Below are 16,113 nucleotides of genomic sequence, written 5' to 3'. Positions count from 1 at the left end.
ATGTAGGAAAAGTTCGTTGTTGATACTACTGTGCCTTTCATTAGAAAATATTTGAATGACAATATGGTTAAACATTTTAAGGGTTTCGGGACAATTGAAGAAGCGCTCCTGAATCCGCCTAGAAATGTATCCCAAGACAGCTGGAACTATTTGTGTGATTGGTTCTCTTCTGAAACGGTTCAGGTATACATGATGATTATATGTACTTCAGTTTATTATTATGTATTTTATATTGCTTACTTAATGTTCTAATTGCAGAAACGATCGCGTGCTGGATCTAATAATAGGGCATAAGTTCCCTATAATCACTGTGGAGGGTCGCTTCCATTCATTGTCCACTGAGAATTGGTATGTATAGTTCTTTTAATTACACAAATTATACGTTCTTAATGTTTTTTTTCTTTCTTTGTTTGTTGATTTAAAGTGATGCTAAGTATTGATGCAATGGTTACTTTGGTTTTTAATTTTGATCAAGCAGAAAAAGGCCCAAGAAGTTCAACTTGTCTACATTCAAACTTTCCATGATACCCATACTCGTATGGTAAAAAATTCCGATGATGAAAACGAGGTGCAGTGGATAAGTAAGGAAGCCCAAATAAGACATGTATGTTATTATGAAATTGATTTTAATTGTGTTATTTTGGCTTGATTAATATGTGTACATATGCATACAGGAGAAGATGCTTGAGCTGTATCAACAAGTTCAACAAGGAATTGCAGAGGGATCTCAACCACATGAAGAGTTAGATATTTTTAATGAAGTGATTGGTGCTAAAAGATACAAAAGACAACGTGGTTCTTCGGCTTCATCTTCTAATGGAGTGGTGAATGAGTTTCGTGATTTGATTGAGACATTAAATGAAAAGATTAAAAGCCAGGAGGACCAGATTTTGAAATATCAAGATGAAATCAAGGAAATGAAAGATGAGAATCAGAAAATGAAGGATGACAATGCTGCGTTCAAGGAATATATGTTTAGTCGACTCGGTTTTATGTTTAGTCGACTCGGTTTTGCTCCGGCTATGCTTAATAACCTTCCCATTCCACCACAGGAGCACAATTAATGAAAGGTCCAGATGAAGTTTGTTTTAGGTTGCAAGTTCATCGTATGGAATGTAGTTTGTTTTATTTAAGGTTGTTTCGTATTTTATCAGGTTTGAAAGTCTATTTTATGTAAGTTTGTCTTATGCTGAATTTTGTCTATCGTGTTAAGTTTGGTTGTCTGCTGTAACTTTTATTTTATAATATAAGTATCAAGTTTTTATTACTTGTCTAATTATTTTTTATTATTTTTCGAAGTATGTTTTATCATATGTTCTTAGTTATTGTATTCACTTATAAATTATGGCCAATAACTGATTCTTTTAAAAATAACCATTATGGCTTTGTAAACTATCTTTGGTGAGAAGTTTTCACCATTTAATCTTATTTTTAGAAACAAGGTATTTGGCACTAAATTTGTTTTTGGTAATAAAATATTTTCTCATTATTGTTTAGGTAAGAAAATATTTTCTTTATTAAAAATAGAATCTGTGATAATTTTTTTGGTCACTATATTTTCTCATTAAAGATTGTTTATATAAGAAAATATTTTTCTTATTAAAAATAGATTATGTGATTATTTTTTTTTGGTCACTATATTTTTTCATTAAAGATTGTTTAGGTAACAAATTATTTTCCTTATTAAAAGTAGATTCTGTGATTATTTTTTTAGTCACAATATTTTCTCATTAAAGATTGTTTAGGTTACAAAATATTTTTCTTATTAAAAGTAGAAGTAGATTCTGTGATATTTTTCTTGGTCACTGAAAAATTCTTTTCCAGACAAATATATTTGTTGTTGAAACCATATCTGCGATAATCTTTATACTCGTTAAAAAACTGTTTTTATGATAAATTAGTTTGTCGGTAAACTATTTTTTAACGAGAATTTAATTCAATCACTAAAGTCTATTTTCGGTGATAAAAAAATATTTACCGTTAAAATTGTTTTCTGTGATGGACTGACTTTTTAGTTGGCGAATGCTTTTCCTGACGGGGATTTACCGACCATAAGGGGACAAATTTTTTTCCATCACAAAAAATTTTTAGGGAAAAAAGAAAAGGCTTTCGTAACAATATAATTACTCACTAAACAGGGTTTTTTTTGTAGTGAAAGTGGCTTCTGGTGCGAACGTTGAACCGGCTCCTGGAGAGAGTGTTGAAGCAGGATTCTGAAGCGAACGTGGGTCCCGGAGAGAGCGTTGATGCGGCTCTTGAATAGACCATTGAAGCATCTTCTGAAGCAAATGTGGAGGTGGCTCCTGGAGAGAGCATTGAAGCAGGATTCTGAAGCGAACGTGGGTCTCGGAGAGAGCGTTGAGGTGGCTCTTGAATAGACCATTGAAGTAGCTTCTGCTGGAGGGAGCGTTGAAGTGGCTTCCTCTTCAGTTTGATTTACTTTTGTGAATTCCATGCTTCTTGATTGACCATCTCTATCGTGTAGAAGAAGTCCTTGACTGACGGTGAAGGAACTTCATGCTGAGCCTCAGTCCCCAAGCGTGGTTTACATGGTTCTATCTTGTATGCCCGATGGGTCTTTTGTATGTAATGGTCGTTGATATGGTGAAGCTCTGGATGGTATTGATGGTATTTTTCAATGATGTTGTAGTAAGATGATTCGTTCACTCAGATTTGTTGAGAATTTGTTTAAAGATTTAATAAAGAAAATAAGGAAATATATATATACACAATTTGTCACAAGATGAAGAGACGCTGAGACGCGGGATTCCACTACTTTTCATATTGTTGTGGTTCAGTCATCAACTCTAGACAATATAGCTCAAACAAAAGAAGTTGTGACTCTAGTTCTTTGCCAAAAATAGATTTCGTAAAATATTATTTGTAAGTTAAAAGCATGACGCATCTAAAGTATTTAGAACTAAGCATGCGACATCTAACAATAAAATAACAAATAATTAATAGAAATCATAAAGCAATTAAATCCATGCAAAAAGTCAATAAAAGAATTAATTCATTTACCACAATCATGAGAAGTTGCTTCCTCCGTTGTCCCAGTGATGGGGTCTAGCTCCGCATGGTGAAAACACACTCAAAGGAATTTTTCATTGCTTAAAAAGGTGTTTACAAGGAGAAAATGAAGAAAATAATCAAAGAAGCTAGTTTGCAACGCTTTATCAGCGTTACAGACTCGCTGTACAGAACGGGCGTTGCGAACTGAAATATACGTTACTGATGGACTGTTACAGACTTGAAATATACGACCCTAGATACGACTGTCCTTAACAGCAAATGTTCTCCATGTTCATCTTCTCTGCAGCAGCAGAAACTTCTCTCTGCAACTCGTGATTTGATCACTCTGTTGCTCTCTGTTGTAAACCCTAACTCTCCATAACCTTGTATATGATCCCACATGCCCTTTTATACTCGACAAAAGCAAGAATAACTTCGTAATAACTCTCCAATCTTCTCGCTGTCAAACCATAACTCGGGAATATTTTCTTCTTTGTTTTACTCTTCCACATGCCTGCACGGTATCTCGATGCACCAGCAAGTTGAAAACAAACCTCCGTTGGAGTAAAACTCGGTCTCCACACGTAATCCCGTGAATATCTAACCAACGCTGAGTATTCCTCTGTTTTCTTCAATGCATGACTCATCTCATTTTTCTTCGAAACCATGCCCATTACCAAGCCTGTCTTGGTCAAACAAGTTGATACTGATCCAATCCTGTGTCCAAATCCGACCAACAACTTCCCAAAACCAAAACAGAAAATCCCGCAGTTCTTTCCCGCCATAACCGTGAACTCGATCAACTCCCAATTATCCATCCAATTTTAATCAGATCGAACAACCATTTCATGCCTGTTAATCCCACTGGAAGATACCCAATTAAAGACAGCGATTTAGTCTCACTAGAAAGCTTCCAAAACTCGAACCCTAGTTCTGGCAGTTTCAAACACATTTTTCCCGCCAATTTCGAATTCAAATGGGGAAGAAAAGGTCTCTCCTTAACAAGCTGCTTGTGTGCGAATATCAAATGGGTACCCCTTATCATCTGAGGTTCCCCTTATCCGAAATAGAGAGTCCGAATAACACGTTCCTCCGGGTGCTTTAGAAAACTTTTCGACCTGATTTTTTGAAAAATGTTTTATTCCCAAAAATGCCCACAAACACATAAAATATCAAAATTAGTACAAAATCGAGTGCCAACAATAAATAGTATTGAGATCAAATTAGATACAAAAATATGTCTATCAAATACCCCCAAACTTATTATTTGCTAGTCCTCGAGCAAATTTATTCTAGAAAAGAAAATTCAAACTCACTAGGTGGCCCTAGTGACCGAGTTATAGTCTCGGGAGGGTTTACCAGAGGTGTACCCACAAAACCTTGAACTCCAGACCCTAGTTATCTACGCAGAACCTTAGAAGGCACTAAAGAATCTCCTTGGTTGGTGTACTTATTGACTACAGGAGGAAGTACCCTGATGCGAAATTCCAATTGTTGTACACGAGTTTGCACTCGAGCATACTAAAATTCATTATATAAAGTGACAAAGCTCTACTCAGATAGTTTATGGACATCATAAACCGGAGTCAACCAATCACATGGATAGATTAAGAAGATGGATGTAGAGAAAAACATGGATGATGTTGACTAAGGTGAACCTATCCTAATGGACTGAGATACTGGTCTGGACTAATATCAACACACTGGAATATACAAGGGAACCAATGGTCGATAATCCTAACTCTAGGTCAACTCAGTTGACATATACAAGGGTACCAATGGTCGACTTTATTGTATTTATTCCGGTTGGTCTGGTGGTCTGTCTCAATTTTTTTTTTATCTTAGTCACTCTATTTCACCCTAGCAATGGTAAAAAGAAGAAATAAAAAGAAGTGATCAGGATTCTTTCGATGTTTCCATCACGAGGATATGGCGAAACTACCATGTTTTGTTTTTCTAACAACTGAGCTCTGTGCTTTTATGAATAGACTCTTTAGATGTATCCATCTAATCAGATTGGTTCCTCAACTCCTACAACCAAAATGCTTCCATTCACTTAGACTGGTTAGTGCCATCCTTAATAAACATAAATTTCTAGGCTCTGGAGTTTATTTATTGCAACTAAAAAGAAGTTTCTTCCCCACCCCCAAACTTAAATATAACATTGTCCTCAATGTTCTAAAGATAAAATTAAAAACATTAACAAGGAGAAACTATTACCACTTGAGGGAAAAGAAATAAGGAAGAATATTTCCGTGTCGCATGAAAATGGGTTACCTCCCAAGAAGTGCTAAGTTTAAAGTCTTCAGCCAGACATTGGAAGAATTAGTCACCTCGTAGAATCATATAGCAGCAGCCAGAATAATTTTGGGTCATCTGGATCAAAAAGTATTACCCACAAGAAGAGGAAACTGCAACAGACCAAGAAGATACCGAACATACCCTTGATTAAGACAACTACATCTAGTTGTGGTTCAGGTTCAGGCTCTATAAAAGGGTCTAAATAAAAGGTTTTCATCGGTTGGATTTCCTCAAAGCAAAGATCCGGTTCAGGTATTAGAGTATGGAAAAACTCAAATAAAAACTTCGAAGTATGTAATAATAACCTAAAAACTGCGGATCCTTAAAGTCAATCAGGTTTGACTCACACAATTGACCACGATGAAAGTGGTGGTTTTCCTTAAGAAAATGTGTCGACCCTAATATCCTAAAGTAATTAGGTTTAGTCTCAAAACTTAATAACCGACACATCTGAAAATCATATGTTCCCACAATTGGTTGAAGATAATATTGTAAGATGGTTGAGGCATAAATGTCAAGTCCTACACGAGGGAACTTTCTAAGAGTTAAACCACATGGAGAATGATAATCACCCCCAAACTTAGAGTTTTCTGTGTCTCTAAAAAGACTAGTCACAACTTCCCTAATTTCTAGGTCATCAGATTCCTGGAAATGGTCAATTGATTCTTCTAAGTTGGGTTCATCCTCACTCATTTCTACGATTTTATCATCTTCTAAGACTAGTGTTTCTAAATCGCTAGATTCTAAAATAGTATTCTCAGGGTAAACTCTTTCCTCTAAACCATCATCACAATCATATAAAGGATTATCAGAGGAATTTTCTAGTAAAGGCTCATTAACTAAGGTGTTAATCATAATAATTTCCTCTGATTCACTGATAGGCACATCAAATAATGGATTATCCAACACACTGCAGGCTAAAAGGATCATGAACTGCATCGCCTAAAACGGTGGTATCTCTAGTCAAATCGTCATCCTTTTGAATAGGTGAATAATTATTAAAATTATTTGGATTTGAACTAGAAACAACACTATCATTATAAAGATGAATTGGAGTAAAAAATTCCTGATCACTATGCCTACATATTTCATGTTCTTCATCAATACTATCCTCATCATAGTCATCATTATTATAACATGAAAATCATCGAACCTCATCTAAACAAGTTGTGTCACCAATTCTAACCTCTTCATATTCATTATTATAAAAATTATCTTCATTTTCACGGGTGACATAGGAAAGAATATATTGGCAATCATGAGTAATTCGAGCAGTTCTTTCTTCCGTCTCTAATTTATGCATACGTGTTAACTCAGCAAACTCACGTGTTGACTCAGTTAACTTACATGTTGACTCAGCTAACTTCCTGAGGTTATCTTCTAAAGAAGGTTCACTTACCGTTAAAGTTATTTCTTCCATAACTAAGTCATCTGTGTCCGCTAACTTATGTGTCGACTCAAGTAACTTATGGGTTGACTCAAGTATCTTACGTGCTTCATCTAGAGGAGAGGAATTATAAGAATCTTGCTCGCATGACTGGTATGCATGTGGATAGTAATTTGGCTCACCATGGTATGACCCATATCCTTCAAAAGGATGGCGTTCCCAACCACTATTCACACTCTGGTCATAATAGGACTAATGTTCATACTGCTCAGTCGGATACTCATTATATTGGATATTATAATACCAGTTCGACATCCTAACTGCAAGGGAATTCTAAACAAATACAAAGAAGGCTGACTCGACCACAACAAGCCTAATTTATCTAGCAAACAAAAATCATGATGGCTCCACTTAGATTTTTTCTAGACCATCTTCTAATCCTTCGAAAGGGAATTCGTTACAATTTAAGCAAACCCATCTGGAATCAATCCGAGTCAAAGTAAGTTGAATAGAGGCGCGAGAAGCTGCGTGGAGCTTTGATACCCAAGGCCTCACCGCATTACAAGGCGGCACAGTCACGCATTCAACTCACAGAAACCATCATGAACTTTGAAGTATGCTTAAAAGAGTAACCAATATTTTCCGTTAGAGAGAGTTAAGTGCCCAGACGTTAGGGAAAAGATTAAAATGCCCCATTCCGTTAGATTTTCCGTTAGAGAGAGTTAAGTAGTCGAAATTTCCCTTCAGGGTACATTGTTCATAATTCAGGGTTCAGCGTTTAAAATTCAGGGTTCAGGGTTTGGGGTTCATGATTTAGGATTCAGGTGGTGGTGGTGCGGTAGTATTGGTGGTGGCAGCGATGGTGATAGTGGCGGCGGTGGTGGCGACGATGGTGGTGGCGGTGGTGGTAGTGGTGGTGGCAGCGATGGTGATAGTGGCAGTGGTGCTGGCGGTGATGTTGGCGGTGGCGGTGGTAGTGGTGGTGGTGGTGGAGGCGGTGGCGGTGGTGTTGGTGGTGGTTGTTCTAGTGGTAGTGGTGGTGGTGGTGGTGGGGATGGTGGTGATAGTGGTGGCAGTGGTGGTGGTGGTGGCAGCGATGGTGGTTGGTGGTTGTTAGTTTGGTGGTGGCGGTGGTAGTGGCGGATTGAGATGTTTTGATTAAGAAGGATAAAAATGGAATTTCAAAACTCCGTTGACCGGTCAAGATGCCCAATTTTGATGAAAATGCACCAAAACTAAGGGAATGGGGCATTTTAATCTTTTACGGGGCATTTACAAAACCTTAAGGTCCATTTTGGGGCATTTTTCCACTTAACCCTTCTTTCTTTTTGCTCTGTGAGTTTTAGTTGTTTAGTCCGTTCTCCGAGTTGAGCTATTCCTTAATGAATTCTCATTCTTTGACGACCAAAAAAAGAAGAAGAAATGCATCTGCAAATGACCTCTTGGCTCAACGGTGGGATATCCTCCCATATGTCATAGGAGTGTGACGGATCTGCTGCATCGTCTTTTTTTAAACTCGAGCCAGACAAGGTGGGAAAAGGAGAATCAAATGCTAAATGGAAACCTCTAATCCTCTTAGTCGAAACCCACACAACATGTTTATTTTGCTTCCTTAATTAGTTGTAGGTCAATGTTTGATGTATAATTTGTTTGGATAAAACTTCATGTCTCTTGATTCCTGCTGCATCATGGAACAAACCTGACAGTAACACGACTAAACTAACATGTTACTGCTTTTCATTTCGGAAAATGGGTCATTTGTCCAAATATTTTTAAATCACGGTTCAAATGGACGAGTAGAAAATAGTTTGGGTGAAATGGCAAAAAAAAAATAGCAAGGATGAAACTAGATTCATCCTAGCTTAAATTTAAAAAATAGCAAGGATGAAACTGGATACATCCCGTGTAAATTAAAAATAAGAAAAAATATTTGAAAATGAACTCGATGAAACTGGTTACATCCTGCCTATTTTTACATTTTTGTCCATTTAAACAGTATCAAAATCTAACTGTCCATTTCACCCAGGAATTGTTGATTTTGGTCTTTTTAACTAATTTTATGTTTTCATTTCTAGCACTTTATGTTATGATACAATTTTTAAAAATGTGAATAAAGCTTAGAAAAGAATGTGCTTGTTTTGTATAACTAAAATTAGACTACAACATCTATAGCAAGCTTGAATCAAACTGATATAAAATGCATAGTTGTAGTTTTTTGTTTTCTTTTTCTTTTTCTTCTTCTTCTCTCGACGGAAGGATTTCTTGGTTGTCTATGTTGGAAATAAAGAATGATCTGATTGAGATGGTAGAGGAAATTGAATTATTCCCGATAGTAACTATCTAAGACCTTTTCAAATAATGTAAAATGTTGTCATGGAGAAGATCGGGTTGGACTTAGCCACTTAGACTTTAGAGTTTGATTTAAGTTCACACCTTTGTAACTTCATTGGATGGTGGCCAGATGTATAAATAAGTTCCTGTTTGTAAAATTACCACTCGACCAATTGTTGCAAATAATGTACTGGATCTCCGGCAGATATTACATGTATTAAATAATAGAGTACTCAATACGATAGTAACCTTTTGTTTTTTCTATTAGATGTTTGTGAAGGGACCAATTTGTACCTTGTAGAGCCAAGCATTTGTAGTGAACTCCTCCTATATTCGGACCCTATAAAGCTGATTTCTTAAGGTTCATGTGAGGTGTTGGGGTGCATACATGGCCACACGGATCGGGCATGTGTGATCATTTAGTAGTGTCAGCGGATTGGGCATTTCAACTTCATTTCCTCCATGTGTACGTACTCCGAGTCCACGCATTAATTCGTAGTACATTCCTATTATATTGGCCCCTAGAAAGCTTTTCTTAAGGTTCATGTGAAGTGTTTAAGTGCATGATGATATACGGATTGGGCATGTGTGATCCTTTGGTTGTGTCGGTGGGTTGTTGCTATCTTTGCCATTTACCGGCCCTTTCAACTTCATTTCCTCCATGTGTTCCGCGCAGTACTTTGTAGAATTTATATTGTATTTATTTATTTATAAGATAGAATTTATATTCATATAATAAATGAAAAACAAAAAAGTATCAAATATTAAATAGCATATATGCAATTTGGTTCTTATTACAATGCATTTCAAATTTTCAATTACAGCAGTTGGATTTCTTCTTGATAATTTCATTAGTCGTCTTTGTCTTGGTTGTCTTCGAAAGCTGCTTGGAAAATATTATCAAAGGCTTCATCCATACAAGAACCAAAAAGTTTTGAATCAATAAATCCCTTTTCCATTTTTACCACAAGATTCAACTGCTCCATGCAGCTCACTGATGTAAACGTTAAGCTCTGCAAACAACTTTTAGTAGGTTAGCAATAGGTTTTACTAATTAGGAATTCTTAGCTCAGTTGGCCAGATCAGAAGACTAACTCTTACATTTGAGATTAGTAGTTAATCTCCTGCAACATATTTATCAAACAAATCTTTTATGACTAAAAATTGAAATAACACTTACCTGAGGTTGAAATAACACTTACCTGAGGTATACCTGACACAAAGAAGTAAACACTATTTACAGGCTGATTACAGATAGCGATTTTTTCTTTTGGGCCTATTACACTCGATATTGATGTGCTAGTATTCCTAAAGCTTGAATATATCATTTCATCCATCCCCTGTGTATAATGAATACATATACTTCTGGTTAAATATGTTAGCATGGCTTCCAGTTGATGAGAAGAATGAAAAGCTAACAACGTGAAAGGACCTTAAAACGGCCGCATAGTTTGCATATATACCTTTTGACCCTGAATCCGGAATGCAATATTTAGAACTTTATCAATAAAGTAAAACAGCATAGAATTTTTCTTTTTGTCCATTATTTCTTTTGCTTTTATAATGAAATCAACGGGGTTGACTTTCTCAGCATTGATAAATGTCGGTAACTCCGCGAACATGGCTCGCGATCGGTTGCCCCATGCGACTGCCCTTATCATATCTTCGATGTTGGTAAAGCCGTCAAATACTCTCATGTTGGACATGACCAGCAAGGTCATCTTAGTATATGTGCCACAATTAATAAAGTCCGGCGTCAAGCCATCTCCAACATTGTGATCCACCATTGTTTTCCTCAGTGTGTACAAGTGAATAATATACGATAGCAGTCCGGTGATCACATCATTTACAGTCTGCATGAAATGATCGGTCATTAAAATTGGGCAACTATTAAGAATTAGGTTACCTACCAAAAAAGAAAAAGAAGTTAAGAATTGAACTCACCGCTCCAAGCTTGGTTTTAACTTGCTTGACTCTTTTTAGTGATAATGTTACCGAGTAGATATCAAAAGGTCTAAATAACTCAATCTTCATATTTGTCCATGCCTCTGGACGTATTGCAGATCGCCGATCTTCTAAAAATGTTGCCCTCAGTGAACTCTCCATGAGATCGGAAATTGTGTTGACACACTTACGCATAAATCCCAACATTTTGTTCCCCATCCCTATTACGGTTCGCTTACCATCACCTTGTTTCTTGAACGACATTTGCGGAAAAGTAAAAGGAAGTGAAGGATGATCAGCTCTTTGAAAAATATTACAAAACAAACTTACAAGTGAATAACCATCACTAATTGCATGACTAGCCTTAAAGATTAGACTGCACGCTCCATTCAAACTAGGGTACTTGACCAAATGAAGTTCCCATAATGGTTTATTTTCTGAAAAATTCACACAACCAATTTTTGATAAGTATTCTCTCAGGTATTCATCATAGGTTTCTCTTGCTAAACCTAAAGGGAATGTCGGGACAATCAAATGATCTTCGACTCGAGTAACGACTTTTTTCCATCTTAAAACACCTTTATTATTTCTCTCCATTGTTGAAGAAAGACGAATATTTAGGGGTAGCATATTCTGGAATAATCTTACAATTTCTAACTCAGTAATCGGTGTCTCTAGTTCAAAAACAGTGAAAATGATTAATGATAAGATTGAACTGTGTAGGCTCTGAGAGATTGGACTCACCGGAGGACTTGTTTCTTCATCTATGTTTTCAACATTGTTCTCGTTTATGTACTGATTATCCATTGTTGTAACTTCTGGCCCGTAGAAACATTCAATAGAATTCAGATGCATTTATACAAAAACTCTCGAAAGTCATAAATGTGGTACCACCAGCTCACATGGACACACTGCTGTTTTAAAGAAGACAGTTATGTTCACATGCTATATCACATGGACGGGTACTATATCCTCTCCACTTCATTCTATATATGTATAAACAAACTAATGGATCTCAAAAATCAATATTGATGAGTCTTGGGGATGCAGTGAATGGTGTAAAGTTATTAAAGCTACATGTTGGCAGCGGAAACACTCTTCTCCTGTGAAATCGTCAATATGGACTTGTATTAAGAAGGCCTTGTGTTAAGAACACGTGGCAGGATATGCAAATGCAAGTTCAATAGTTGATTGGTAATGTCAAAACAATAAAATCCTGGTTGGTTGGTATAGTTTGTTATGGTAGATACTAAATAATCGCACGTCTATTATGTGTACGAAGTAATGGTTCGATGAACGAGCGAAGTTTATCGCTTACAGTATACTTAAGATGACGCATCAAATGACGTCAGAAGAATCACGAGTAAAGTGTGATGATTGTGCGATATTGCATAGTACGTGCGAAAGGGGCCAATATGACGCACGCGAGATACGAAAATAGGGGCTTTGTTAGCTATCATTCACTATGTAAAATCCCTATATAAGGGACCGAGCGACCGTGTAAAGAGAGAGATCTTTTTGAGAGCTTAGACTTGGAATTGAAGAGATAGAAAGATTATTTGTTTCCCAAGTTAGAGTTCATCTCAGGTCTTGTAATCATATGGAAGATTTTCTGAATGAATGTATAAATTTTAAGATGATCACTTGAATTGTTATTAAGATTTCATTAAGGGTGTGGTTGTAGGATTTCCTGCAACATACATTTTGGCGCTAGAAATCAGCTTGGAGTGATATACCCTGGTGGTGAAAGTTTAGAAGTTTAAACCTAAAAGTTCAGAAGGATAGCTTAAGAAATTTCATCTTCATTGTCAAACTTTTAGTTCTTTAGAGAGAAGTTCTTCTTTTAATTAAAACAAGAAAACAAAAATGGTAAGACAAAATTCTGCAGCAGGACAACCGGTACCGATCAGAAGGAGCAGGAGAATTACTGGAAGAAGGAGTGAATTTGCAGAGTCATCCAGGATGGGAGAAAGACATAATCAAGATCAACAAGTCCATCATCCGATTCAACGAGAACCTGTGCAAGATAAAGTTATTGAGTACGATAGAGTGAGTGTTCATACTTCGCAAACAGATTCAACAGAAGAGGATGAACAAAGGACTGGAGAGGGAGGACTCATAGAAGGAACTGATGAAGATATGACAATCAATGAACTTCGATAGAGATTGGTTGCGGAAAGAAGGCGAGAGGATTAAGAGCGTGCGAATTTGATGCGTCAGAATAATGAGTTAAGAGAAAACAATATAAGATTACAGGAGCAGAGATCGAGAAGTACGACTCGCTCAAGGTCAAGATCAAGTAGGAGTACATCAAGACGTAGTCAATCTAGTCGAAGAGATGTCAGACAAGAAACATATTTGGATAATATTACAGAAAACAGTCAAGAAAATGATGATCTGCAAGATCGACGCGATGAATATCGCATAGAGCAACCGCCATTAGATGATCGGTATATGCTACATGGTGAAGGTCATCACATGCAAGAGGGTAATAAAGATAACATGCATGAACAACAAGGTGAGCGATATCAAGGTGAACAGAATGATCCACAACAAGGAAAAATGATACTACAAGGTAGACAAACATTAAGAGACCAACATGAACGTGAAGCTGGGGCTGAAAGGTATGTGGTTGTACAAAATCATGCAGAAGATGAGCGAGAAAGGCACATGAGAAGAAGACAAGAAATTGAATAACGAGAATTGCAGGACGCTGTGCGTGAAAAAAACCATGACAATCGAGTAAGAAGACGCGAGTTTAATAGCACACTTCCAAACCAGATTATGGACGATGAGGAAGAACAGAGAGAATCTAGGTGGCAAGAAAGAGAGATGTTAAGGGCTCGACATGATCAAGTCGAAGAGGATGAAAGAGAAAGACGGAGATGTCGGAGAGATGATGAAGAAGAAAGAGAGATGCAGGAGGCTATTCGTCAAAATAGACATGACAAAAGAGTAATGCAAGCAAGATTAAAAAGGCCAATGCAACAATACCAAGTAGTGAATGAAAAAATCTTAAGAGAGTAAGCGGAAATAAGAGAAATGGTGACAACAAGAAGAGAGGGCGGTAGGCGAAAGATGGATGAGGCAATTGAAGAAGCAGGAAAAACACCATTTGCAAGGCAAATACATTTGGAGGGAATACCTCCTAAATGCAGTTTACCAGCATTTGCCAACATCTTTGATGGAACAACCTGTGCAATACATCACATAAAAGCCTATGTGCGATCTTTATTGCAATGTGAGGATCATGATGCGGTTCTTTGCAAGTATTTTCCGGCAAGCTTGTCAGGAGAAGCTTTGAAGTGGTTTGAAGGTATACCTACTGGAACAATCAGATCATTCAATCATTTACAGTCAATATTCCTAGGAGCATACATCAGCAATAATGTATTAAAACCAGGCAATATAGCAAGTATTTGGTTTGCGAAGAAGAACAAATGAAGACCTGCGAAGTTTAACCACAAGATGGAGAACTATGTGCAGCGAAATGACTGGATGAGTGGATGAAAGAAATCTCATATTAGCGTTTATCAATGCACTCTTCACAACAGATTTGCTATACACGCAAATTTTCAGAATTAAAGAAACCATATCAATGACAGAGTTACGCGAGTATCAGGAAGAATACATCGCTCTTGAACAAAAGCAGAAAGAAATGGAATCTTATTCTGTGGAAAATACAAGTATAAAATCTAGGAATGCGAGTTTACTTCCTAAGATAACAATCACAATCGCAAGTACATCTCAAGGAATGCACGAGAAGGCGATAAATGAATATCAACAAAAGCTAGTAGCAATTGGTAGTCGAGATCAAGAACAATGAGAAAGAGAAAAACAATTCGATAATCGTGGAGGAAATAATAAAATTCAAAGACTTGATAACCATCCAGAAGGATATGGAGGCCAAAAACAATATTTTAATCAAGGTCAAAGAGGTCACAAAGTAGTTTGGGAGCTTATAAAGATACCACATCTAAATGCTACAATAGAAAAAATATGGGAGCTATAATTTTGATGGAAGAAATACCGGCACCACCAAATGCGGGAAATGAGCCACCACCAGGGAGGAGAAGTAGAGAATTTTGTGCTTATCATCGCTTCCATGGTCACACAACAAATAATTGTAGGGACATAAAGAAAATCATACTGCGAATGATAGATCAAGGGAAGTTAGATCACTTTTTGGTACAACAACTGCAGAATTTACCTCCACCACCACCAGAAGGTCGCACACAAGGTACGAATACAAGAAGAAATACCTATTTGATTGAGGTAGGTGCCAAGGCAAAGAATCTATACTGTAATTCGATAATACATTCGTTCAAGAACATAGAAGACTTCCATGATAATATCTTGAGGAGAGTTTACGCGAGGGATAGTGATGGAAGAGAGATATTGAATCTTGCGAAGTTATCGCCCTTAAAAGATTGGCAGAAGCAACTTATTTCCTTCAACGCAGAAGAAGTACCTGGAGGTGGAGAACCACACGAAAGTCCTTTAGTGGTAAAGTTGGAAATAAACTTAACAGCAAAAACTAATGAAGAGGAAGACACGGATACATGGGATATTAACAGAATACTAATAGATCCTGGTAGTTCGGTGGACATCTTATTTTACCATACATACAAAACAATGGTGGTCGAGATGAATAGTTTGTTCCCTCTACTTATAAGATATACGGTTTTAACGGCACAACTAATAAACCGAAGGGAGAGATAACAATGCGGATTCCTTTAAAAAACATATCATCTGAAATAGTAATCTGTGTTGTTGATGTAGAATCACCTTACAATGCTTTGATTGGAAGACCATTGTTGCATGGTATTCTAGGGGTGGATACAGTCGCACGGTTATAAGACAAAGAAAATTTCTCACAAGAGAATTTCGCATGGTAACACGAAGAACATAGCTGAGGCAAAAAGTAAAGGTAAATTTGTAAGAGGACGAAAAGGTACAGTGATGAAGAAATGATATTAACGTGCGTAAGATATATAACCTGATATATAATAACAAGACGTACTATGACACAAGAAGAATATGTACATTTATAATAATCTTTCATATTAGCTTCATTCAATCATCTGCCGTCGAATACCAGAGGAAAATATGGGAATGCAGGGTGTTATTCGCCCCCA

The 16,113-nt window shown here is 36.9% G+C and overlaps 3 protein-coding genes across 4 annotated transcripts; 2 read left to right on the top strand and 1 right to left on the bottom strand.

Moving 5' to 3' along the window:
• The first annotated feature begins 264 nt into the window (after nucleotides 1-264).
• On the top strand, nucleotides 265-1,138 carry LOC113273396. Its single transcript, XM_026523128.1, has 3 exons — nucleotides 265-348; nucleotides 479-604; nucleotides 675-1,138. Exons 2-3 carry the CDS (start codon nucleotides 539-541, stop codon nucleotides 1,062-1,064), a joined length of 456 nt encoding a protein of 151 aa, XP_026378913.1. The 5' UTR covers nucleotides 265-348; nucleotides 479-538; the 3' UTR covers nucleotides 1,065-1,138.
• Nucleotides 1,139-9,792: 8,654 nt separating this feature from the next.
• Nucleotides 9,793-11,820, bottom strand: LOC113273395 (O-acyltransferase WSD1-like). 2 transcript variants are annotated; one of them, XM_026523126.1, is made up of 5 exons: nucleotides 11,720-11,820; nucleotides 10,976-11,227; nucleotides 10,495-10,884; nucleotides 10,234-10,371; nucleotides 9,798-10,044 (listed from the first exon to the last, which is right to left on the bottom strand). In XM_026523126.1, the coding sequence occupies exons 1-5, from the start codon at nucleotides 11,780-11,782 to the stop codon at nucleotides 9,883-9,885; spliced, it is 1,005 nt and encodes a 334-aa protein (XP_026378911.1). In that variant the 5' UTR covers nucleotides 11,783-11,820; the 3' UTR covers nucleotides 9,798-9,882. The 2 variants fall into 2 exon arrangements, with proteins under 2 accessions (XP_026378910.1, XP_026378911.1); XM_026523125.1 differs by having other exon boundaries at nucleotides 9,793-10,044; nucleotides 10,976-11,820.
• A 3,154-nt stretch (nucleotides 11,821-14,974) lies between these two features.
• Nucleotides 14,975-15,834, top strand: LOC113274456. The gene is made up of 2 exons (XM_026523839.1): nucleotides 14,975-15,569; nucleotides 15,758-15,834. Exons 1-2 carry the CDS (start codon nucleotides 14,975-14,977, stop codon nucleotides 15,832-15,834), a joined length of 672 nt encoding a protein of 223 aa, XP_026379624.1.
• The last annotated feature ends 279 nt before the right edge of the window (nucleotides 15,835-16,113 follow it).

The sequence above is a fragment of the Papaver somniferum genome, chromosome 4 (genome assembly GCF_003573695.1).
Source record: "Papaver somniferum cultivar HN1 chromosome 4, ASM357369v1, whole genome shotgun sequence".
NCBI classification, from domain to species: Eukaryota; Viridiplantae; Streptophyta; class Magnoliopsida; order Ranunculales; family Papaveraceae; genus Papaver; species Papaver somniferum.
This window is presented reverse-complemented; position numbering and strand designations above follow the sequence as displayed.

Bases quoted from the DNA above. Each gene is read 5' to 3' on its own strand.
- LOC113273396 (XM_026523128.1), top strand. From the start codon at position 539: ATGGTAAAAAATTCCGATGATGAAAACGAGGTGCAGTGGATAAGTAAG. The intron at 605-674 runs GTATGTTATTAT...ATATGCATACAG, and splicing joins AGGAAGCCCAAATAAGACAT to GAGAAGATGCTTGAGCTGTA.
- LOC113273395 (XM_026523125.1), bottom strand. From the start codon at position 11,782: ATGGATAATCAGTACATAAACGAGAACAATGTTGAAAACATAGATGAA. The intron at 10,885-10,975 runs GTGAGTTCAATT...CATTTCATGCAG, and splicing joins TTAAAACCAAGCTTGGAGCG to ACTGTAAATGATGTGATCAC. The intron at 10,045-10,233 runs GTAAGTGTTATT...AGTTGTTTGCAG, and splicing joins TTGTGTCAGGTATACCTCAG to AGCTTAACGTTTACATCAGT.
- LOC113274456 (XM_026523839.1), top strand. From the start codon at position 14,975: ATGGGAGCTATAATTTTGATGGAAGAAATACCGGCACCACCAAATGCG. The intron at 15,570-15,757 runs GTAGTTCGGTGG...TTGTTGATGTAG, and splicing joins CAGAATACTAATAGATCCTG to AATCACCTTACAATGCTTTG.